We start from the raw sequence: 22,689 nt of genomic DNA on the forward strand, positions 1-22,689 counted from the left end.
GGCCCTTACCAGGCCAAAGAACTGCCAGTCCCGCGAGCCTCCTTCAATGACTTCTGGACCCCACGGCTCCCACTCGTCAGGGCGTCGAAGATCTGCTTGCCGAACTTGTTGAAAGCCGGCGCCACGCCGCCCAGCTCCGTGAGCCTCTTCTCCATCTCGCTGAGCTCAAACGCGAACTCCTTCTTCCTGTTATTGTTATTGTCGTTCGCGTCGCCGCCGCTGCTGCTACCCCCTACTATCCTGACCACATTGGCGACGAGGTCAATCTCGATTTCGGTATCCTTATACCCTTCGCCCCCCTCGCCGCCGCGATCGACCGCGTCGTAGAACGCCGGGTCCGCAATAGTGATGCCCAGCAGCCCCAGGCTCGGCTGGTTGCGCGAGTAGATGAACGCGAAGGACGGCGCGATGACGCAGCGCACGCCCGCGCCCCGGAGCGCCTGCACGGCCTCCATGCGCGACGAGCCGCAGCCGAAGGCGCGGCCGGCCACGACGACTCTCGCGCGGTTTGTGACGTGCTGCCGGAAGTCCGGGTGCGTGAACTCGAGGCAGTGCGCGCCGAAGCCGGCGTCGGAGCCCGCCGTCATGAGGAACTGCGCCGGCGCCAGGGCGTCGGTGTCGATGAAGTCGCCGAGGCGGTAGATCTTGGAGCGGATGTTTTGCAGCTTCGGGGCAGTTCCGTTTTCTTCTTCTCCTTTCTCTGCTTCTTCATTGGCGTCGTCGCTCGCGGTGGCGTTGGGGGTAGGGTCAATGTCCGCAGTAGCCGCTGTCGGCTCAGGGGCTCGACCCAGTGCGGCTCTGTCTTCGGGCCTGAGGAGAGGGACCCCTTTCCTTTGACTTTCTCCCACTGTTCGTCAGAGATCATGGCGACCAGGTCGTTCGGCGACGTCATCTTCATGTCGAACGAGGAGGCGGCCACGGTAGCCGCCGAGGCTAGATTGCCGATTGAGCCTAGATTTACGTGAGTGGTTAGTCACGCAAGCCTGTCAAGCAAGCAGGGTAAAATCAAAATATCTCTCACCCTCGCCCATTCGGTTCTTGAAGTTCCGGTTCTGGCTACTGAGCCAGACCTCGCCCTCCGCCGCGACATCGACGCTGACGCCGACGCAGTAACTGCATCCCGGAACCCCGATCTCGAACCCCGCCCGCTCGTAGACGTCCGCCAGGCCAGACCTGCGGAGCCTGTCGAGGATCGGCCGGCTGCCGGGTACGACCTTGCGCTTCCCCCTCGCCAGGGGGCTCCTGCCCGCCCGGAGCCCCGCCTCGAGCACGAGCGCGCCCATGATGATGTCCTCCTCGGCCGTCGTGCACGCGCCGATGAAACACCCGTCCAGGTCCTGGCGGCCCATCTCGCCCACCGGCACCACGTCGTCCGGGTTCGGGTACCGCGCGACGAAGGGCTCGGCGCGGGCGAGGTCGATGGCGTGGGTCGCGGCGTACGCGCAGCCCGGGTCGGGGCGGAAGTAGTGGCTGTGGTTCTTGTGGCGCGCGAGCTTGCGCTGGGCGATGAAGGCGGCGGTGTGGTGGTCGGGGGCGAAGATGCCCGTGATGCCGCCGAACTCCTGTTTACCACGAGATAATCAGTTAACGCCATCAAACCCTCGAGGTCCTGCATCTCAAGCGCTCGTAGCTGCTGCGCTTACCGTCGTCATGTTCGCGATGGCGAACCGCGCGTCGGGGCTCAGGTAGTCGAGCCCGGGCCCCGTGTACTCGACGACGCGGTCCGCGGCGACCGCGTTGCGCCTCAACTGCTGCAGCATATACAATATCACATCCTTCCCGCCGACCCCTCGGGGCGACTGGCCCTCAAAGCGGATCTCGACGACCTCGGGAACGCGGAACCAGGTCTCGCCGGTGACGAGGGCCATGGTAACGTCGGCGGCGCCGAGCCCGACGGCGAGGCAGCCGTTGGCGCCGCTGCTGCAGGTGTGGCTGTCGCTGCCGACAACAAACATGCCAGGCTGGGTGCGCTCGCGGAAGAACTCGGTGTGCATGGTGGTGTAGTTCATGCCCTGGTACTCGGTCATCTTGCAGGCCCGCTTGGCGGACTCGGACTGGGCTATGAGTTGTCGGCTCAGCGGCGTGTCCAGGTTGCGCGGCTCGACGCTGTGGTCGCCGGCGAGCCAGAAGCGGTCGTTGCGGAAGATGCCCGGCTTGCCGAGGCGGTCGTAGACTTGCACCATGCCCTGTTGGAGGCGGAGTATGGCGGAGTAAGTTAACTGCATCCTTGACCAATGTGCCGGCTATTGTCTGCCAGAACTTACATGCCAGCTGAGCTCACTCGCCATGACCCAGTCCACCCGCACCCGGATCATCTGGCCGGGCTTGACCCATCCCTTCGTCTCGACGTCGTGCAGAGCAGAGCAAAGATCTTCTCGGTGACGTTCATGGGCCGGCGATCTGCCACGGATACCGGGGCCTCTTCGTCCAGTCCCAAGCCGCCGTAGTTGGGCGTGTTCTCCGCGACGGCCAGCACCTGCTGCAGGGCTTCAGACTCTCGCGGGTGCGCATCTCGGATGCTGGCGGATGCAGCCTTGATCGCTTTCAAAGGATGAAGCTCGGTATCTAGACGCTATGAGCTGATGGTCTGGTGGGCTTTCCGTTGCGCGTACCTTCACTCTGGACTTTGACGCCTCGAGTGCTTTCGAGAAGCCCCGCGATCTGGGGAATGACGCTCTCCATGCTGTCAATCCTAACTTGGTAGCCCTGGAATGTTTGAGCCGGTTTCGGGTTTCTAGGAAAAGCAAAACCTCATGGAGAACGAGAAGCCCAAGCATCTGGCATCACTTCGCTATATATGAAATGCCCATACTGCGGGGTGGCTGGCTCCTTCGGAGAGCATGGTGATGTCGGAGCCGTAAGCCGAGGATTTGGTCCACACGGGTCTGGTCCCCCAAATAGCGGGAGCCCAGATCCGGAAGGTGCAGCCAATAGGTATCTGAATCGGGATTCTCGCATCCGCATGTGGCCATTGAGAGTTGCGACGCACGCGCTGATCATAGGCGATGTAAAACCCCAGAATATCCTCTCCCGCGACCGAGCGGGGGAGCGGGGGGGGGTTGACGGCTCCGAGGGGTTACCACCGTGGCCACGGTGATTGGTGAAGGGGTTGGTTGGGTGATTGTCGATCGATCGGGTGGTCCTTGCATCTTGCATACCACGAAGACTTCGGAGCCGCATCGGCTTTGCTTTGCTTTGCTTTTCATCATCAGACCGTATTTGGCACGTGCAAACTTACGATGATACCATTCTCCATATTCTAAGAGCACGAGCTCAGACGGCGTCCTCAGTCCAGCATTTGTACATAGGCAGGCATCGTGTAATGCCATTTCGGGCAATTGCTGTTGTTGTTGACTAAGACCAGGGCGGACTTTGTCCCTAGTGAATCCTGATTGGTCAGACTCTGGCATCGGGTCCCCGTTCCTCTCCACCAATGCGGCACGATCGTTGAACCGACGGTGGAATAAAGGAGGCCAACTATGTAATCACAGGAAGAGACAAACGGGACTTATATGATCCTCGTGTATTGATCAAAGCGACGGACACGAGAACTGCCTATATAAAAGCTCTGACAGTACGGCCTGAAGGATCCAACAACACAGCCCTCAACCACGTAAACTGACTTGAAGCGACTTGAAGCTTCTCCGCCATGCCCCGCAACATCCTCATCACCGGCGCTTCCGGCTACCTGGGCGGTACCCTGCTCGCCCGGTGGGCAGCGGCCGACCTGCCCCCCTACAGCAAGCTATACGCCCTAGTCCGGACCGGGCAGCAGGCCGAAGCCGTAAAGAAGCAGTACGGCGCCGAGCCCCTGCTCTTCGACCCGTACGATGAGGCCGCCGTGCGCCGCGGCGTGGTCGAGAACCGGATCACCGTCGTCTTCCACCTGATCGACGCCTTCAAGTCGGACTCGCAGGTGCACGTGATCAAGGCACTGGCCGAGGTGAAGAAGGCTACGGGCCAGACTGTCCACTTTCTACACGTGAGTTGGCCCCCACCCCCCCCATTGGCCTACATGGCGGCTAACACGCGGATGTAGACCTCAGGAGCCAAGATCTTCTCGAATCATGCGGGGGCCCCTCATGACCGAGAGCTTCGGGACAATGATCCGGACTTGTACCAGATCCAGAAGCATCAGCAAGCTCCGCACGAAGTGATGCAAACCGTAAGTTTCTACGCCAAGATAAGTTCGCGGAAATGATGAGTTGAGGCATCACTGACAGAGAGCTGGGTGCATGTATAGCCGGTCAATACGAACAACGCCGTGATCGAGCAGTGCGAACTCCATGGCGTGAAGAGCTACGTCTTCATTCCCTGCATCGTCTGTAAGGTTTGCTGTTTCCGGATAGTAGCCCCCTTTCCGATCCGGCTGATGACTAATGGTGTCACCGATAGATGGCAAGGGCGAGGGCTTCGGTAACGTCATCTCCATCCAGACGGTAGCGATCGTGAAAGCGGCCAAGGCATTGCGTCGCGTATACAGAACCGACGAAGGTCGGCCGGTGCGTAAAACTCCTCTCAATCAATTCATCAAAACCCGCCAAGCTGACACGGAACCCCCAAGACTTGGCCAGTCTGCCACGTCCTCGACAACACGAACCTATACCTGGACATCCTGCGCCGCATCCTAGCCGACGGAAGAGAAGGAGAAGGTCTCGGGTCCGGGAGAAACGGGTACTACCTCGCCGCCTCGGGCAGCGTGGCCTGGGACGACCTGTACGCCGCCATGGCCGCGGCGCTCGCGAAGCGCGGCGATAACGTTGTTGCTGACGCCCGGGTCGAGGCGGCGGACAGCGCTGTGCTGGAGAAGATGGGGCAAGCGCTGGGTTGCCCGGCGGACTTCGTGGCGGTGCATTTGGGCGGCAAGTAAGTCTACTCTGTTCATTCTGTTTCAGCGCTCCTTCTCTCTCTCTCTCTCTCTCTCTCTCTCTCTCGCATGAGCTCGCTCGTTTGATCTCAGATATCATTGTTATTGGGGATGTATGGACTGACGCTTCTTTCCGACCACCAGTTGCACATTTACCGCCAAACATGGGGAAGAGATTGGCTGGAAGCCAGCCCATAGCCCTGAACATATCCTCGAGACCGCTGAAGACGAGGTAGCGTTGATCTTGGAGAACTTGAACTAATAGGCGGAGGCTTCCGAGATCCAGCTCCCTTGACACTGCCGAGCTCAACATGAACATAAATACACCAGTGGGTCAATGAGCGGACACGGACAACCTCAGCGGATCTTGAAAAGGGGGCTGGGCTAATAGACTGCACTGGGAAAGCAAGGGGCGGAAATCGACAAGATGGTGTCTTCAGACGGTGGTGGAATTCCAAAAGATACCAAGAAGATATAGTAGTTCCTAAAAATTGACCGCCTAGGCGCGAGAGTCTCGGTCCTCTCAATGTGACGCGACCATATGCAGGTGCAGCCAGAATACAACCGTAGCCCTTGTAACGCCAAATCCAATGCAAGGTAGGTATCGCTCAGAAGTCCATGGCGGATTCGCCGGCTCCCTCTTCATCGCCGTAATCGTCGTCTCCGCCGTCAAAATACTGCTCGGCATCGTAATCGCCGCCGTCCTCGTCTTCCTCGAAATCGTCGTCTTCTTGGCTCATTTCCTCCTCGTCCTCCTCCGGATCCTCCTCGGCGATGTCGCCCTCCTCTTCCTTGCCCTGAGCAGCCTCTTCGATGCGCCGCCGGCGCTCTTCGTCCGTCTCGGGGCCCCTGCGCTTGTGGCGACCGACCACGTCTTCGTCGTCCTCGTCATCCTCGTCGAGGTCACCAGCGCCGGCCATAGACTTGCGCTTCCGCTTGCTGGCCTTGGCAGCCGCCTTGCCGCCGTCATCGGTGCCTTCTATGGTGTTCCAGAGGTCCTCGGGGAAGAGCTCGTGGTGGACCTCGCGGCCGCGGAAGTCGGGCAGGGTGCGGGCGTCGCTGACGAACTTATGGCTGTACATGGGCACGCTCAGGAAGGGGTCGACGGTGGCCTTGCTCTTGACGCCGTAGCGGGCGTTGGCCTGCTGCTGGCCGTAGGCGCGGCAGACGGGGTCGGTCAGGTTGGACGAGGTGCCGGCCGAGTCGGGCGCGAGGTGCTTGTGGGTGTAGAGGTTGCTGTTGTGGAAGTCGCGGCGCAGCTGGACGAAGTAGGTGACGGCGCGGGCCTCGGCGGCGGAGAGGGGGAAGTTGCTCGCGCGGGGCGGCTTGTAGGTCTTCGGGTACCGCTCCTTGGGCTGCTCTTGGACGCCGGCGGGATCGTAGTCCCAGGGCAGGTTGCCGCGGCCACCCCGCCCACCACCGCGGCCACCTCTGCCGCCACCTCTACCGCCGCGGCCAGACATCTGGGATGCTACACTTGCATGTACAGAATGGTTTGTGTGTTAGTGGAAGTATCCAAGGGTGCAAGAAAGTGAACTAGCAGCTTGAGAATTGGCGTGGGTGGCTGGTTGGGCGGTGCAAGAATGGAGAGAGGATGTGAGTAATTGCGCAAATGGAACGGAAGGTTGGAATTGGTTGGAGATTCTGCCCGCGACAAAGTCGAAGATCAGACCAGCCAACTTTTTAGTGGGGCCTGGTTAGTGGGATCAGGCGAGCTGCCGAAGCTACAAAAGCTACAGAAGCTGCCCCACCCCCGCCATCCAACCGCCAAAACAGGGAGGGACAGAGCGACAGCAACTGCAGCTGCAACTGGAGCTCCCCTCCTCGTACCTGAACTTGCCCTTTGTTAGTGAAACTGTTTGGCGGTGTTGACGACTTACGCCATCAGTTGACTGCCTGCTTGTTTGATACATTGTCATCACTTGAGGGAAAGTCCGTGGGTGGTTCCATGCAAGCATCTCAATACAACACAATCTACTTGACCCTTCCGCCGTGTTCATTTCCAGTCACATGTCCCGGATCGCCGTCAAGATGGATACAGACACCGTCCCCGTCACCGGCGTCGACGAGCTGGACGCCCACCTGGGCGAGCTCATCGCCGACCCCGCCATGAAGCCCACCGTCAAGCTGTTCGACGACGTCGAGCTGCAGCTCAACGAAGCCAACATCCCGCCCCTCATCCCGCGCCTGCTGCCCAAGATCACCGAGATCCTGAAGCAGTACCAGCAGGACCCGGCCGTCTTGTGCTCCCTGGCCGTGAAACTGCTGGGCCCCGTGTCTTTCACTCAGGTCCTGTCCATGGCGTCCGAGGAGGCGCTGATCCAGGCCCTGCGCTCCCCGGCCCCCTCGGCCAACCTGCTCGCCATGGCCATTCTCGAGAAGGCGGCCCGTTCCCCCGCCGACGCCGCCATCCTCGCCATGATGAACAACCTCATCTCGGCCTTCATCACCACCTGGCTGAGCGCGCCCCTGGTCGGGGTCGGCGAGAAGGGCACCAAGGTCCTGGGCGACCTCCTCGACACCGACTGTGACGCGCCGCCCCTGTCGGACGGTGTCCAATCCTCCACCACTCTTAATGGCATGGAGATCGCCGTCCCCAATAAGCCGCCGGGCCAAGGCCTGATGTGGCGCCGCATCTTCCACGACCGCGACATCTACGGCCTCGTCCTCTCCCTCGGCAGCCGGGGCCCGCACCAGAGCGCCGAGGGCGGCCTGGGCGAGCAGCAGCTGACCCTGGCCCAAGGCCGGCTCCTCCGTCTGACGCCCCGTCTCGCCGCCCTGAACCTGGCTGCCATTAGCCGCACCGACTTCCCGGATTTCAACGAGCGCTACGTCTCCACCGCCTCCGGAGACCAAGGGCTTCTCCACTTCGTGGCCCTGCACATGGTGGACAAGGAGGACCTGCTCATGCATCTGAACCTCATCGACTTCTTCGAGGAGTTTGTCAGCCTCCAGCGCATCACCCCCTACTCTACGTTCAAGATGGACACGCTCCGGAAGCTTATGAAAGACGCGCTTAAGGGCGATAATCGGCTGCGATCGGCTATGACCGACTTGCCCAACCGTACTGTCCCCGAGGAGGCAGATGAGCTACGAAGATTTATCCGCGAAATCATGCAACTATGAGTACAACAAACATAACACCGATATGCAAACCGTATGCGATAACGCTGTGAACCCTCCGTCCGATGCCAGCCTATAATACACTTTCTATGCAATTCGCAAAACTTGCGCCCCTTTGCGCAATGTCTCCTGTTACCCTATCGTTTCAGAATTCCCTTATGTGCTGTGCTAGGTGGACATGGATGGAAGATGACCACTGATGATACCCCCAAAAAGTGAGAGTGCCCAGCCTAAAGGAAGACTTACATGGCACGATGGACGATGTTACGTATGATGTACCGTATCTACGCACCCTTGAGCCAGTGAGTAGATAGGCAGGTACCTGCAATCCAACAACAGTATCTGACAAATGCTTGTTTAGTTTCATAAGAGGTGGTGCTTCAGAGTCATGCGTCGCGTGTGGCAAGACTCCTAATTTCTTCCTCTGTAGCGTGCCCGTTGCTCTTTGGCCGGGTCGATCATTAGTTCGAGTCGGTCATTATCCTTGAGTTTCAACTGTTCCATACCTTATTAGTATACAGATCAGGATGCGACTTGATTAGAGTCCGGACGACACTTCAAGAGGAAGTATGCACTTACGCTTTCGGGCGTATCGCTGCGGTGCACCCGTGCCTCCCTGTACGTGAGCCGCATCTGGTTTTGCGATGCCACGCCTCCCTCACGAATGCGGCGTTCCAGGTCGTGGAAGAGCGCCTCGAGCGTATCCTTGGGCTTGAGCCGGTACCATGTGTCACCACCGCTACTCCGCACGCAGACGTTCAGCACCGTCTCCTCGAACTGGGGCCGCGTCTCCTGCTCGATCCAACGGCCGATCTGCGCGAGGGCGCGCCGGGGGCACTCGAGGTGCGTCTGGAAGAAGCCCTGCAGCTGCCCCGGCGAGAAGGTGTCCTCGGGGACCTGGCGCGCGAACTCGTCGGCCAGGGCGCGGATCTGGGGCAGGTCGAGGGTCGGGCACAGGTCGCAGCAGGTCGGCGGCGGGGCGTTGTTGTCGAGGAGGAGGATCTCTTCTCCTTGGATAGTAAGCGCACCGTCGGGGGTCGTGTGGTGGCTGTGGTAGCGGCTGCTGCTGGTGGCAGCGATGTTGGGCTCGAACATGCGGATGAACATGTCGCGGGCGCAGTCCCGGTCCGCAGGGCCGAGGCGGATCTTTTTGTCGACGCGCCCGGGGCGGATGAGGGCGTCGTCCAGGTCTTCGGGGCGGTTCGTCGTCATGATGACGATGCGGCCTTCTTGGGATCCTACGCCGTCGAGGGCTTGGAGGACGCCTGACAAAGTACACCCCGTGGCGCGGGGTTTGGGGCGGTTGAAGATGGGCGGGTGGGCGAAGAGCGGCGCCTGATCCGGGGCCATCATGGCGGCGCCGGCCAGGACGGCGTTGGTGGACGTTGAGGGGAACGATGGTTGAGGGGGCGGAGGTGGGGGAGGAGTGCTCAGGATGGAGGACGTGGCGATGACTTTGGTGTCTTTATCGCGGACCAGGCCGGCTACGTCGATATCCTCGAGCAGGACGATGCAGCGCTGGGGCAGGCCCTGGAAGAGCCGGGCCAGGTCCTTGTCGCCCAGGACGCTGGTCAGGTCGATGGCGTAGATGTTGAGCTGGAAGACGCCGGCGATGGCTTCGGAGAGGGTGGTCTTTCCGGTTCCTGTATTGCGGAAGTCAGCCAATTTCCCACACAGGGCCAAACATATGTCAGCAAGTGGCAAGATCCGGATGAACACATACCTGGAGGTCCATAAAATAGGTAACCCCGGCGATAGGGGATATTCCGCACATGATAGCGCCTCTGGGTCCGGACATCGAGATAACTCCGGATATCGCCGACGAGCTCCTCCTTGACGGACTCGACCAGGTGGACCGACGAGAGCGGCCGGGGCACCTTGCTCAGCTTCTGGCTCCAGTGGCCGCCGCTGTTGCCGAAGGTGGTGATGTACGTCTCGCGCTTCTTGTCGTAGAGCGCGCGGCAGGTATCCAGAAAGTCGGCGATGGGCTCGGACGAGACGCCCAAGCACACGATCGTTAAGTCTTCTTGGATGTCGGCGTAGTCGTTGACGTTCTCGTCGCACGTCGTCACGCTGCTGCTCTTGACCATGAGCAGGCAGCGCTTGTGGAAGAACCAGACGGACCGGAACTTGGGCACGAACCGGACGGCGCGCGGCCTATTACTGCCACTACTAGCAACACCCGACGAGTGGTAGTAAGAGTCCAGGTCCCCCGGCCGCCGCTGCGTCACGTGCGCCAGCAGCTCGGTCGGGTGCCGCCGCGCGAGGACCCTGTCGCCGACGTAGGTGAGGACGGACTGCTTCAGCTCGCTGCTGTAGGTGATCTCGACGGTGACGACGCAGTGGCGGATGACCCAGGTCCAGACGGCCTGGAGGGTGTCGGCGGCGTAGTGGTACATGTTGAAGGCCAGGTCGACCGTCGTCAGCGCCGTCGCGACCTGCCCGCCGTCAAAGTGCCGGAGCAGCACGCTCCTCATGATGCTGCCGCCGGCGCCGCCGGCGCTGTCTGATTGGCCGAACAGGCGCGAGGTGCGGGACCGGACGCCGCCGCGAGGTTGCGGGCCAATCATGGTGGTGGTGGTGTCCATGCTGACGGTCCCGGGATGTTCTGTATGTATGTAGGTCTGTGTGTACTACTGTATGTATATGAGGTTGGGCTTGATATGAGAGGGCGGGTGGTATGCAACCTCTCTCTCTCTCTCTCTCTCTCTCTCTCTCTCTCTCTCTCTCTCTCTCTCTCTCTCTCTCTCTTTCTCTCTCTCTCTCTCTCTCCAAATTTTTATGCGACTCACCCTCCCTCTTAAGTATCCGGATCCAACACTGCCAAACAATGGGAGAGAATGGCCGGATGAATCAGAAGATTACAAGGGCGACAACAGGCAAACATTTAAGGAACGTGGTGGAAAGGAACCAGGTACCAGCCAGTCAGTCTGCTGCCGAGACCCTGCGTACCTCTGAACAAAGATCAAATGCGGGATCTGGGATCTCTTGTACTTTTTGTGCGGTTACATGGGCCTGTGGGTAATGTACCGTAATTAGCCGTAAGACGGGCAGATGTTCTGGTGTACGTGAGTGACCGGAGAGTGGGTGAGCTTCATTCAGTTGAATGATCAAGTAAGCGCAAGGCAAAAACCTGGGGGGGGCAAAGGAAAGGCAGCAGCCGCCACCATCAGATATGCGAACTATGCAGCAAGTAGCATTGGAGCATTGCCTGGGTTGATACGCTGAAGAAGAGAAAATGCGTCGTACAAGGATTGAAGCAAAAGCAAAAAAAAAAAAAAAAAAACAAGAGAGAGAAGGGGGAAAAAAAGACTTTGTGTCTCCCGTGTCTCTCCCAGGCTCGAAGGACTGTTTTTCGTTTGTTTGCTCCCGGTGCAGTCACAAGCATAAGTACGTAGGTTAAAGATTTCCCATCTCGTGTCGTATATCCAATCCAATTGGACCAGGAATATCATGATCCCTGTCTCTTCCGGCCGGCTACCTACCTACCGGGGAAAAAAAAGAGAAAAGAAGAAAAAATTGTCGTTTCACAAGCACCGACAGTCTATCGGTGAACCCCACTGTTTGCTTACAGAAAGAAACAAAGACGTTGAAATGTCGTGTAAGTACATGTAGAGATGTAGGCAGCCATCGCTGGCCACAACCAGATGATCTCATACTCGCCCATCCAATCCTGTCTCGGTGACTCTTACCGAGATATCTCCATGTTCTCATAGGGCTGGCAGAAAAGGGTGGGTATGTTGTTAATTTGCGGTGAGCCGGCAAGGGTAGAAATAAATGTATTTAAGGGTGTCCGTCCCGAAAGAAGCAACTTCACTAGATGACTTCCCTTGGAATCGTTTGCCAGTGGGATGTTTGCGAACACATACCTATTCCAGGGCAATTCTTCCTATCGAGAACACCAGCCCCCAGCATGCGGCTCCTCCATAGCCGGCACGGCTTTACGGGCACGGCCAGGAACCAAGTCTACCGTCATTTCGAAGTATGGGTCGATTGATCCTCACCGAGAACCAACACCGCTCATGCGTCAGCGAATTGGGCCTCAAATGATATGGAGTGGGGACTAAGCAATGTATTGAGGCTCAAGCCACGCGTTGGGGCGCGCCTATGAGGGCTAGCAGACTGCCATGGCGTACTCCTGTATAGGCAGCCGTGCCCGGTAGGGCTGAGAAGACCAGCCGCATGGGATCCGAACCAGCACGGTCTCTAGTCTCGTACCGTCTGCTATTATAAGACCAGCCAGAGAGCCCATCACATGTCAAAACCGCCGTCGAAGCCATTTACGCGTAGGGCGACCAATGGAGAGAACTGCGCAATGTAGTCGTCTTTAAGCACGTGATAGACTGGCTAAATACATCTGGACGTATCCGAATACTTCTTTCATACACCTTCTATCCGCATTAAAGAGGCCAGTACGCCTCAAACGCCCTCTTTCCTCACATGGATATCCCGATTTCTCTACTTGTACAAGATCCACCTTACAGCATCAGCTCGAGGGGGTTCTCGATGGCCTGCTTCAGGGCCTTGACCCACTCGGCACCAACGGCACCGTCCACAACCTTGTGGTCGAAGCTGGCGGTGATGGTGATCTGGTCGTCCCACTGGATCGAGGTGCCCTCGGCCGTCTCGACGGGGATGGCCACCTTGCGGGTGGTGCCGACGGCGAGGATGGTGGACTGAGGGGGTTGATGACAGCAGTGAAGTTGTCAACGGCATCGTTCATGCCCATGTTGGAGATGGAGATGGAGCCGCCCTGGTACTCCTCAGGCTTGAGCTTGCCGTCGCGGGCCTTCTTGGCCAGAGCCTTGACCTGGTTGGAGATGGACTCGAGGCCGCGCGCATCGGCACCGGTGACAATGGGGGTGATCAGACCGTTGGGGGTGGCGACAGCGACGGAGACATCGACGCTGTTGAACTGGCGGATGAAGTCGCCCTGCCACGAGGAGTTGGCAGCGGGGACCTTCTTGGAGGCAACGGCGATAGCCTTGATCAGGAAGTCGTTGACCGAGATCTTGAACTTGCCGTCGGAGCCGGCGTTGAGGGCCTCACGGAGCTTGAGCAGCTTGCTGACGGAGAGCTTGCTGGTCACGAAGAAGTGAGGGTTGTTCTGGGTGGACTCTTGCAGGCGCTTGGCAATGGTCTTGCGCATGTTGGTGAGCGGGATGTCCTCGTACGAGGCGGCGGCAGGGGCCGCAGCACCGGAGGCGCCGCCGGCAGCAGCAGCAGCAGTCTGCTTGGGCTTCTTGGCCTCGCGCTGCAGGGCGGTCTCGAGTCTGCCTTCGGAGGAGTATTGCTCGGGGGCGGCGGGTGTCGGGGCAGAAGAGGAACCGGACGACGAAGACTCGGACTTCTTCTCTTCCTTGGGCGCGGGGGCAGAGGCCTCGCCACCAGCGTCGGAAAGGCCGAAAGACTCGAAAGCGGAAACGTCGGTGCCTTCCTCAACCAGGACGGCGATGGGCTGACGTTGGGGAAACCCCGTCAGCACACGAACTCAACTCGGGTCTCTTTCTCTGGCTGCGATGGACCGGAGAGGTCGGGGGAGGAACAATTCTTCTACTTACGCTGCCAACAGCGACATCCTTGGCGCCAGCGTCCTTGAGGACCTTGGCAATCACACCGTCCTCCTGGAACTCGAAGTCCATCTGGGCCTTGTCGGTCTCGATCTCGACCAGGACATCACCGGGGGCGATGGTGTCACCGGCCTTCTTCTGCCACGCACCAATGCCTCCGGACGTCATGGTCGGGGACAGGGCGGGCATCTTGATGACGGTGTGGGGAGGAAACGAGGTGTACCATCTTGCTAATTGGGGCGAGAGGCCGGCGACTCTGAGGGAGGAGGTCGATCGAAGGGCTTGCCTTCGCAGCACGGCGCTGAACATGATGATATCGATATTTGGGGGGGGGATTGCCGGACAGGACGAGAAAAGGGAAATCCGAGGAGGAGGGGAGAAAAAAGAAAGCGATGAGACGCTGGTGCTCCGTGGGATTGAGAAAGAAAAAGAGGGAAGGACGTCAATTGAGAGCGATTGGGACCAATGTGAAGCTTTCTCTCCGGAAGCCTGGCAGTTGACAAGAGGGCCGCAAAATTCGATGTGGTAGGTAAAGAAAGTCCAGGTCGCAGGCGGTTCGCTGGGTGTGGCAGGCGTGGGTAAGCGGCGGGATATTTTCGTCGCGCTGCTGTCTCCGAAAGCTCTCTCTCTCAACGCTTCCAATCCCAGCAAGCTGGCTGGAGCTCAAAGAAAAAAAAAGTCGCAATTGGCTTTTTGGGGTTTCCAGCGATGCGCTTAGCCTGTTACGGCCTGGCCCCCACCCCCCCGACGAGCTTGCTTGATGCGCCTCTGCTATCTTGAATTTAATTCCCGTCAACTGACTTGCGGATTGTGCATATCTGTCTGCAATGGACTCATGGGGATCATCTTCTACGATACTGGGTATGCAATGGCAATTTTTGTTTATTTCTTTAGAGAGGCATTGCTCGACCAATTTATTCAATTGCCAATACCAACAGAAAGATGACACCCTCCAGGACCCTAATTGAAGCTATCTTCGTTGCAGGCCTAACCAGCCTTGGGGAAGCAGATCCGAGAAGAAATGGCTAGGACCCAATGGGGTTAGAGCACGATGTGGCTTTGGTCCACGGGGGTGGTCGAGCGAGATATAGTGCATAGATCCGGTCTGCTATTACTGTAAGAGTGTAGCACTCACAATCTGCTGGCAGATCCAGCATGACATTCAATGACACCTGCAGGTCTGGGGATTACATACCTCTTACCTACTTGCCTACCTTCTAGGCATGTAGAAGCATGCATTGGATATCTCGCATAGTGCGGGAAGCTTATCGAGTGAAGCTGAAGCTTGAACCAAGCTGTTGGGAATTCGGGATAGGTCTCTCTCAATCAAAGGCCTACCTACATCACATGACTATGTAGCATATGTAGCTAGCAAATAGTGCCGAAATGGTTCGTGAGGAGATGTTCGATTCAGTATATACATCTGTAAAGCAACCAGGTTGGTATGCCATTTAGAGGTTGGCTGCCTTGCACCGATTGCGCCAGCCGCTGATATCAGGAGCTACCGTATTTCACTGCGCAGGTTTGCTCATCACAGCAGGTCAAAACCAACCACTTGCAGAATTCAAAAGGATTAGGTAGAGCGGAGGCTCGAGCATTTAACCTTAGAACCTCAGATGGATGGAGGCTTGCCAACAGTCAGTCAATGTTTGATTAAATTGGGAATCTCTCAGCCACATGGGGCTCAGGAACAGCAAGGCCACCCCTATCCCTGGGTTGCCTGGGCTCACTAATATCAAGATCAAATCACACCAAAGCCAGGCCCTACGAAGATCGGACCTCTCAAGTTGGAAGCGGTTGGCCAAGTGTTTGGTCTGGCCAATGTTTCATGGTAATGTTATGTCAGCATCGAGGCAAGCTTGGCGCTGAGCCTGGGCAGTGCCTGGGTCCGGCTGTCGTATCGTGTCGTATTTTTGGCTCCTGGCTCCTGGCTCCTACGTAAACGTCTGCCTGCAGGGAGGGAGCAGGAAAGAGGGACCACCTGGACCTAGCACTTTCCCCTTAGCTGGTACAAGTACGTACCTGGTACCGCACCCCGTATCTCCGTATCTCCCGTCACCCCCTGGCCAATGACCCAAGCACTACGAGGACAGCTGTACTTAGTAGACTTCTCGAAGGTTTATGTAACCGGCAGGCAGTCCACTGCAGGAGGATTGGCGATTGCGTTTCCCAGACGAGCTGCGCGAAAAGCAGAGGGACGGACAGACAAGAAATACACTCGCTCGTGCAATCAATCAATTACTTCCGATATTAGATCAATCATTCATCATCAATCCGAATTGCTGCCAGCTGGGTGCGAACTTTATTCGCGTTCCATCCAAATTGTTTTTCCGCCTTGCCAACTGCCCCCCTAAATCTAAATCGAAATCGACTTTCTGAGATGCCATGTATCTATCCTGAGGACACATAATTCCTGACTCGACGACAGCGCTCACCACCACCATCCTTCCCTTTCTCAGCTGCCCACGCGCCTGATCTATTTGTGAACTAGGTCACGGAGCGCGTAACGGATCCCACTGCTGCATTTGACCCGCCACTATCGATCCCGCCGCATCCTATTCGAGAGGAGCGCATCTGCCTAGTGTACATACATCCCTAGCACAGGCAACCCCAAGGTCAAAGTCGAGATACCTTGAAGACCACGTATTACCAACCAAACACGCACCGTCCTTACAGCACCACCACCACCACCCACGTTGCCAGACAACGACGACGACGACGCCGCCGCCGACCACGAATGGCCCACGACACCAAGTCGTGAATGCGGACGCCATGACCTCACTCGTCTTCGTGGTGTCCTCTTTGGAGGTCATCCAGGCCTCCAAGGAGGCGCAGAGGAACAAGCAGCTTGCCGACCTGACCGAAACGGCCCTCAAGGCCATCAAGGAAGCAGACTCGCCGCTGCCCGACCCCGACGTCGTCTTCGCGCCCCTGCAGCTGGCCACCAAGCTCAACAGCAGCCAATTGACGAATGTCGCCCTCGACTGCATAGGCAAGCTCATATCCTCCTCCTACTTCTCCGCGCACACCGGCGCACTCCAGCAAGACGGCACAGAGCAGGCCCCGCTCATCGACCGAGCCATCGACACGATATGCGACTGTTTCCAGGGCGAGACCACCCCCGTCGATGTGCAGCGTCACATTGTCCAGGCTCTCCTGGCCGCCGTCCTCAACGATAAGATCGTCGTGCATGGCGCCGGTCTCTTGAAGGCTGTCCGCCAAGTCTATAATGTATTCCTCCTGTCCAGGAGCACCGACACCCAACAGGCTGCCCAAGGTACTCTGACCCAGATGGTGGGTATGGTCTTTGAGCGCGTCAAGACGAGGCTACACATGAAGGAGGCAAGGATGAGCTTGTCGAAACTGAAGCACAGCACTAGCAACGTCACCTTCGACGCCCCCGAGTCTGTGAACGGCAATGGCAACATGCACGTGTCAGCAGAAGCGGAAGACGACGCGGATGGCATGCACGATGGCGAGTCCGAGACGGCGCCATCCGAATCCACCAACGACGGCGCGAAACTGACGCTGAAGGATCTTGAGCACAGAAAGAGCTTCGACGACTCAAACCTAGGCGATGGGCCGACCATGGTCACACAAATAAAGACGACGAAACCGGCGCGAAGCGTATCCGAGCCGACGACTGGCGAGAGCGTCAATGGCGACGACTCGTCCGAGTCCCTCGACGCGGAAGATGAAGTTTACATCCGGGATGCCTACCTCGTCTTCCGGTCCTTTTGCAACTTGTCTACCAAAATCCTGCCACCCGACCAATTATACGACATCCGTGGCCAGCCAATGCGATCCAAGCTCATCTCTTTGCACTTGATCCGCACCCTTCTCAACAACCATATTCTCATCTTCACTTCTCCACTATGTACCATTACCAACACCAAGAGCAACGAGCCCACGAGCTTCCTCCAGGCCATTAAGTATTATCTATGTTTAAGTATCACACGAAATGGTGCCAGCTCCGTAGATCGGGTCTTCGAAGTCTGCTGTGAAATTTTCTGGCTCATGTTGAAATACATGCGAGCCCCTTTCAAGGTAACATCCCTGTCCCAGCAATCAACCCGAGCATAGAGGGCTGCACTAACCCCGAAATCAGAAAGAAATTGAGGTCTTCCTCAATGAAGTTTATCTTGCGCTCCTGGCGAGGCGAACCGCGCCCCTGTCGCAAAAACTGTATTTTATCAACGTCCTGAACCGTCTCTGCGGTGACCCCCGCGGCCTGGTCGAGACGTACCTGAACTACGATTGCGACAGAAATGTTGCGAACATCTTTCAAACCATAATCGAGGATCTCGCCAAGTTCGCGAGTGGCCCGGTACCTGTTACGGCCGCCCAGGAACAGCTATACGAAGATAAGTTCTCGAACTCTGGCAATGGCGCCGACTGGCAGCTCAAGGGCATGCTACCGCCGCCCTTGACGGTGGTGCAGATCGCTCCCGCGGCGGAAACCGAGTCGGAGGTACCGAAGGACTACATAATCAAGCGGACAGCACTGGATTCGCTTGTCGAAGCGCTGCGGTCGCTAGTCAACTGGTCCATGGTAGGACGACCCGGCGCCAACGCGGGTTCTTCTGACGAGACTCGCGCCTCGCTAGAAGACATTCGAGAGTCGATTGATCCGTCGGCCAGTGACAGCGCATCACGCCTCGAGACCCCGCTGCCGCCCTCGACCCCTATCATGGAGGATGACCCTGCTCAGCTGGAGAAGGCGAAGGCGAGGAAAACGGCCATGACGAACGCCATCAGGGCTTTCAACGAGAAGCCCAAAAAAGGCATCAAGCTTCTACTACAAGGGGGGGTTCATTCCCAGCGACAGTCCAGAAGACATTGCGCGCTTCCTGATCTCGAATCCTCAGTTGGACAAGGCGCAAATCGGAGAGTACCTTGGCGAGGGTGACCCCAAGAATATCGAGATCATGCACGCTTTCGTGGATACCATGGAATTCGCCAAGAGGCGCTTCGTCCCTTCGTTGCGCCAGTTCTTGCAGTCTTTCCGACTGCCTGGTGAAGCGCAGAAGATTGATCGCTTCATGTTGAAGTTCGCCAATCGTTATGTTATGGGCAACCCCAATGCGTTCGCGAACGCCGATACGGCTTATGTTCTTGCCTACTCGGTCATTCTACTGAACACAGACCTGCACAGCAGCAAGATCGCCCGGCGCATGAGTAAGGAGGACTTCATCAAGAACAACAGAGGTATCAACGACAACGCCGATCTTCCCGACGAGTACCTGCTGGGCATCTACGATGAGATTGCGAACGACGAGATCGTTCTGAAGAGTGAGCGCGATGCTGCGGCGGCTGCAGGTGTGGCGACGGCACCGTCGACGGGTTTTGCTGCGGGTCTTGGTCAGGCCTTTTCCAATGTTGGTCGCGATCTTCAAAGAGAAGCACACGTGCAACAGTCTGAGGAGATTGCTCTGAGATCTGAGCAGCTCTTCAAGAACCTCTTCAGGAACCAGAAACGCAATGCTGCCAAGGCCGGCATCAAGTTCATCCCTGCCACCTCATTCCGCCACGTGGGACCCATGTTCGACGTTATCTGGATGTCGCTTTTCTCCGCACTGTCAAGTCAGATGCAGAAGGCCAGCAACATTGAAGTCCACAAGTTATGCCTGGAGGGCATGAAGCAAGCAATCAAGATCGCTTGTTTGTTCGAGCTGTCGACACCTCGAGAGGCTTTCATGTCGGCGTTGAAGAACGCCACCAATCTCAACAACCCCCAGGAGATTCTCGCCAAGAACGTGGAGGCGCTGCGAGCCATGCTGGAACTCGGCCAAACCGAGGGCGACTATCTCCGAGAGTCGTGGAAGGATGTGCTAATGTGCATCAGTCAGCTGGATCGGCTGCAGTTGATATCCGGAGGAGTTGACGAAGGCGCCATCCCTGATGTCTCGAAGGCGCGCTTCATGCCGCCTGAGCGAAGTAATACCAACGAGTCCAAGAAGTCGACGGCATCGTCTAAGCACCGCAACCGAGCCAACACGGCCACCAAGGGTTTCTCCATGGAGATTGCTCTCGAAAGCCGATCCGAGGAAGTCATCAGGAGCGTGGATCGCATATTCAGCAACACGGCGAACCTCAAGGGCGATGCGATCGTTCATTTTGCCCAGGCATTGACAGAAGTCAGTTGGGACGAGATCAAGGTGTCGGGCTCCAACGACTCGCCTCGCACGTACAGCTTGCAGAAGATTGTCGAGATCAGCTACTACAATATGACGCGTGTACGATTCGAGTGGGCAAACATCTGGGCTGTGCTTGGCCAGCACTTCAACAAGGTTGGATGCCACAACAACACTGCGATCGTCTACTTCGCCCTCGACTCTCTGCGCCAGTTGTCCATGCGCTTCATGGAGATCGAGGAGTTGCCTGGTTTCAAGTTCCAAAAGGACTTCCTGAAACCATTCGAGCACGTCATATCGAATTCCAACAACATTACTGTCAAGGACATGGCCTTACGCTGTCTGATTCAGATGATCCAGGCTCGTGGAGAGAACATTCGCTCTGGATGGAGGACCATGTTTGGCGTGTTCACAGTGGCCGCGAAGGATCCTCATGAATCGATCGTAACACTTGCATTTGAGAACGTTACCTTGGTTTACAAGACGCGATTTGGTGTGGTTATATCTCAGGGCGCCTTTACGGACTTGATTGTGTGCTTGACGGAGTTCTCCAAGAACGTCAAATTCCAGAGGAAGAGCTTGCAAGCGATGGAGGCGTTGAAGTCTATTATTCCGCGGATGCTCAAGGAACCGGAGTGCCCCCTTTCACACAGATACGACGCGTCAGGGCATCTGGATGTCAATGCGCCCAAGCCCCCAGATGCCTCGACCAAACAGCCGAGTGGTACATCCCTCGAAGAAGGATTCTGGTTCCCTATTCTATTTGCCTTCCACGACGTCTTGATGAACGGAGAAGACCTCGAGGTTCGGTCCAATGCCCTCAACTATTTCTTCGAGGCTCTTTTGAAGTATGGTGGTGACTTCCCATCAGACTTCTGGGACATCCTTTGGCGCCAGCAGCTTTACCCCATCTTCATCGTGCTACGATCACGTCCAGAGCTTAGCAACGCATTGAGCCATGAAGAGCTGTCAGTGTGGCTATCTACGACTATGATCCAGGCTCTCCGGAACATGATTGTGCTATTTACCCATTTCTTCGATGCCTTGGAGTACATGCTCGATCGGTTCCTCGACCTCTTGGCACTGTGTATTTGCCAAGAGAACGACACGATCGCCCGGATAGGAAGCAATTGCCTACAGCAGCTCATTCTGCAGAACGTGCTCAAGTTCAATGCTGGCCACTGGAACCAGATCGTCGGCTCCTTCTGTGAACTATTCGAGCGGACGACTGCTTATCAGTTGTTCTCGGCTACTACCATCAACGCGCCCTCAGCCCTCTCACCTCCTCCCAATGGACTTGGCTTCGAGGTTCCCTTGACGCCGACCGACGATACTGAGGAAGGAAATGTTTTGAGTATCAATGGCACTGACAAGAACGGCCAGCCCTCAGAGTCCGAAACCAAGTCAGGCTCGCCAGCTTCTGCGGCTACCGACGACGAGAGCCTGCGCACGCCGACCATGTCGGCCGCGACCCCACTGGAAGAATTCAAGCCCAGCTCGTCTCTCCAGCAACAGCCTGTCGTCGTGACAGCTGCCCGCCGCCGCTTCTTCAACCGGATCATCTCCCGCTGTGTTCTACAGCTGCTCATGATCGAGACGGTCAATGAGCTCTTCTCCAACGAGGCTGTTTACTCGCAAATCCCTTCGGCCGAGCTGCTGCGGCTGATGGCGCTGCTCAAGAAGTCGTTCCTGTTTGCGCGCAAGTTCAACAACGACAAGGAGCTGCGGATGCGGCTGTGGCGCGAAGGGTTCATGAAGCAGCCCCCCAACCTTCTGAAACAGGAGAGCGGATCGGCCGCTACGTACATCCAGATCCTCTTCCGCATGTTCGCAGACACGTCGCCGTCGCGGGCGGAGAGCCGGCCCGAGGTGGAGAAGGCGCTGATCCCGCTGTGCAAGGACGTGATCAAGGGGTACCTGGCGCTCGAGGAGGAGTCGCAGCAGCGCAACATTGTGGCGTGGCGGCCGGTGGTGGTGGACGTGCTGGAGGGGTACTCGGTCTGGCCGGAGAAGGAGTTTGAGGAGCACCTGCGGGCCCTTTACCCGCTCGTGGTCGAGCTGCTCGGCAAGGAGGTCAGCCCGGACCTGCGGGGCGCGCTGCTGATGGTGCTGCGCCGCATCGGGGAGGTGGCGCTGCGGATCGAGGGCATGACGGGCGGGCGCAGGGACAGCGTCATCAGCGTCGCGGCGACGGAGACGCCGGGCGGGGAGCTGGGGCACGGGGGGGAGGAAGGGGAGGTCGGGATGCGCATGCGAGGCTAGCTCTGAAGGCAGGCAAGCCAGCAGCACAACAACCAATCACTTAGATTTGTAGTTCTTCTTTAGGGCTGGCATGCATTAGGGCGCGCGTGTATATGTATGTGTTGGTGTCAGGTCACGTCTTTTCGCCCACATGACTTTTTCTCAGAGGAAAAAGAAAAGGTCAATTGATTGCCAATTAGCGGCGGCGATATAGCTTAGGTCAGCATTTTGTATGTATAAAAATGGGATGGTTTTATTTGATGATAGAACTCGTTGACTTGGTTCGTCGATATACGATGTGTTCCGTGTTGGTTTGGGCAATAACCCTGATGGCAATGCTGTCCTTGTCGTCGGGGGCTTGTTTTGGGGGATGATTGCTGGGATACTGGGATCGCTGCAATGTCAGATCGGGTTCTGACATCCCCTTCCCATGCGAAAGCGGCATGTTGGAATCCAAGAACGGCAACGACATCGTTCTTAGGTCCTCGTCAGAAGCTAGAGGTCATGGTTAAAGATTGCGAGACTAGATCTGCAATTGACGGCTCGACGCGTGGCCCCTTTCTACTTGCCCGATGACGCATTGGCAAAGTGAAGTAAGCAATACATATGGTATAAAGCCGGTCGGTTCCCTCCCCCTCCCTCAAAAAGTGCACTTTGGGGGAACACATGAAAAGATGACAGCTCCGGCCGTTGCCAGCCACCCAACCACCCACCCGTTGAACCCGTCAGAAGAAGACGAAGATCCTTGCTGGGG

General features: G+C 57.4%; 7 protein-coding genes across 7 annotated transcripts; 3 read left to right on the forward strand and 4 right to left on the reverse strand.

Annotated features, from left to right (window-relative positions):
• Positions 1–5: 5 nt before the first annotated feature.
• PG986_004946 (aconitase family protein) lies at positions 6–2,682 on the reverse strand (the record flags this gene model as incomplete). Its single annotated transcript, XM_066841168.1, has 6 exons — positions 6–766; positions 1,022–1,562; positions 1,644–2,186; positions 2,265–2,342; positions 2,414–2,541; positions 2,613–2,682. 6 exons carry the CDS (start codon positions 2,680–2,682, stop codon positions 6–8), a joined length of 2,121 nt encoding a protein of 706 aa, XP_066701030.1.
• A 967-nt stretch (positions 2,683–3,649) lies between these two features.
• Positions 3,650–5,129, forward strand: PG986_004947 (uncharacterized protein; the record flags this gene model as incomplete). Its single annotated transcript, XM_066841169.1, has 6 exons — positions 3,650–3,982; positions 4,040–4,165; positions 4,244–4,325; positions 4,396–4,502; positions 4,565–4,866; positions 5,012–5,129. 6 exons carry the CDS (start codon positions 3,650–3,652, stop codon positions 5,127–5,129), a joined length of 1,068 nt encoding a protein of 355 aa, XP_066701031.1.
• A 346-nt stretch (positions 5,130–5,475) lies between these two features.
• On the reverse strand, positions 5,476–6,330 carry PG986_004948 (uncharacterized protein; the record flags this gene model as incomplete). Its single annotated transcript, XM_066841170.1, has 1 exon — positions 5,476–6,330. The coding sequence occupies one exon, from the start codon at positions 6,328–6,330 to the stop codon at positions 5,476–5,478; it is 855 nt and encodes a 284-aa protein (XP_066701032.1).
• Positions 6,331–6,898: 568 nt separating this feature from the next.
• Positions 6,899–7,993, forward strand: PG986_004949 (uncharacterized protein; the record flags this gene model as incomplete). Its single annotated transcript, XM_066841171.1, has 1 exon — positions 6,899–7,993. The coding sequence occupies one exon, from the start codon at positions 6,899–6,901 to the stop codon at positions 7,991–7,993; it is 1,095 nt and encodes a 364-aa protein (XP_066701033.1).
• A 576-nt stretch (positions 7,994–8,569) lies between these two features.
• Positions 8,570–10,578, reverse strand: PG986_004950 (BCS1-mitochondrial of the AAA family of ATPase; the record flags this gene model as incomplete). The annotated part of the gene is made up of 2 exons (XM_066841172.1): positions 8,570–9,633; positions 9,714–10,578. Coding segments are annotated over 2 exons (1,929 nt in total), but the record flags the coding sequence as incomplete, so codon positions are not given.
• A 1,890-nt stretch (positions 10,579–12,468) lies between these two features.
• PG986_004951 (Acetyltransferase component of pyruvate dehydrogenase complex) lies at positions 12,469–13,869 on the reverse strand (the record flags this gene model as incomplete). The annotated part of the gene is given in 3 exon segments (XM_066841173.1): positions 12,469–12,666; positions 12,684–13,448; positions 13,552–13,869. The coding sequence occupies 3 exon segments, from the start codon at positions 13,867–13,869 to the stop codon at positions 12,469–12,471; spliced, it is 1,281 nt and encodes a 426-aa protein (XP_066701035.1).
• Positions 13,870–16,332: 2,463 nt separating this feature from the next.
• On the forward strand, positions 16,333–21,956 carry PG986_004952 (Sec7 domain-containing protein; the record flags this gene model as incomplete). The annotated part of the gene is made up of 3 exons (XM_066841174.1): positions 16,333–17,607; positions 17,669–18,370; positions 18,429–21,956. 3 exons carry the CDS (start codon positions 16,333–16,335, stop codon positions 21,954–21,956), a joined length of 5,505 nt encoding a protein of 1,834 aa, XP_066701036.1.
• Positions 21,957–22,689: the final 733 nt, after the last annotated feature.

Source organism: Apiospora aurea, assembly GCF_038362705.1.
Source record: "Apiospora aurea strain CBS 24483 chromosome Unknown utg000004l_segment0_segment0, whole genome shotgun sequence".
Classification (NCBI taxonomy): domain Eukaryota; kingdom Fungi; phylum Ascomycota; class Sordariomycetes; order Amphisphaeriales; family Apiosporaceae; genus Apiospora; species Apiospora aurea.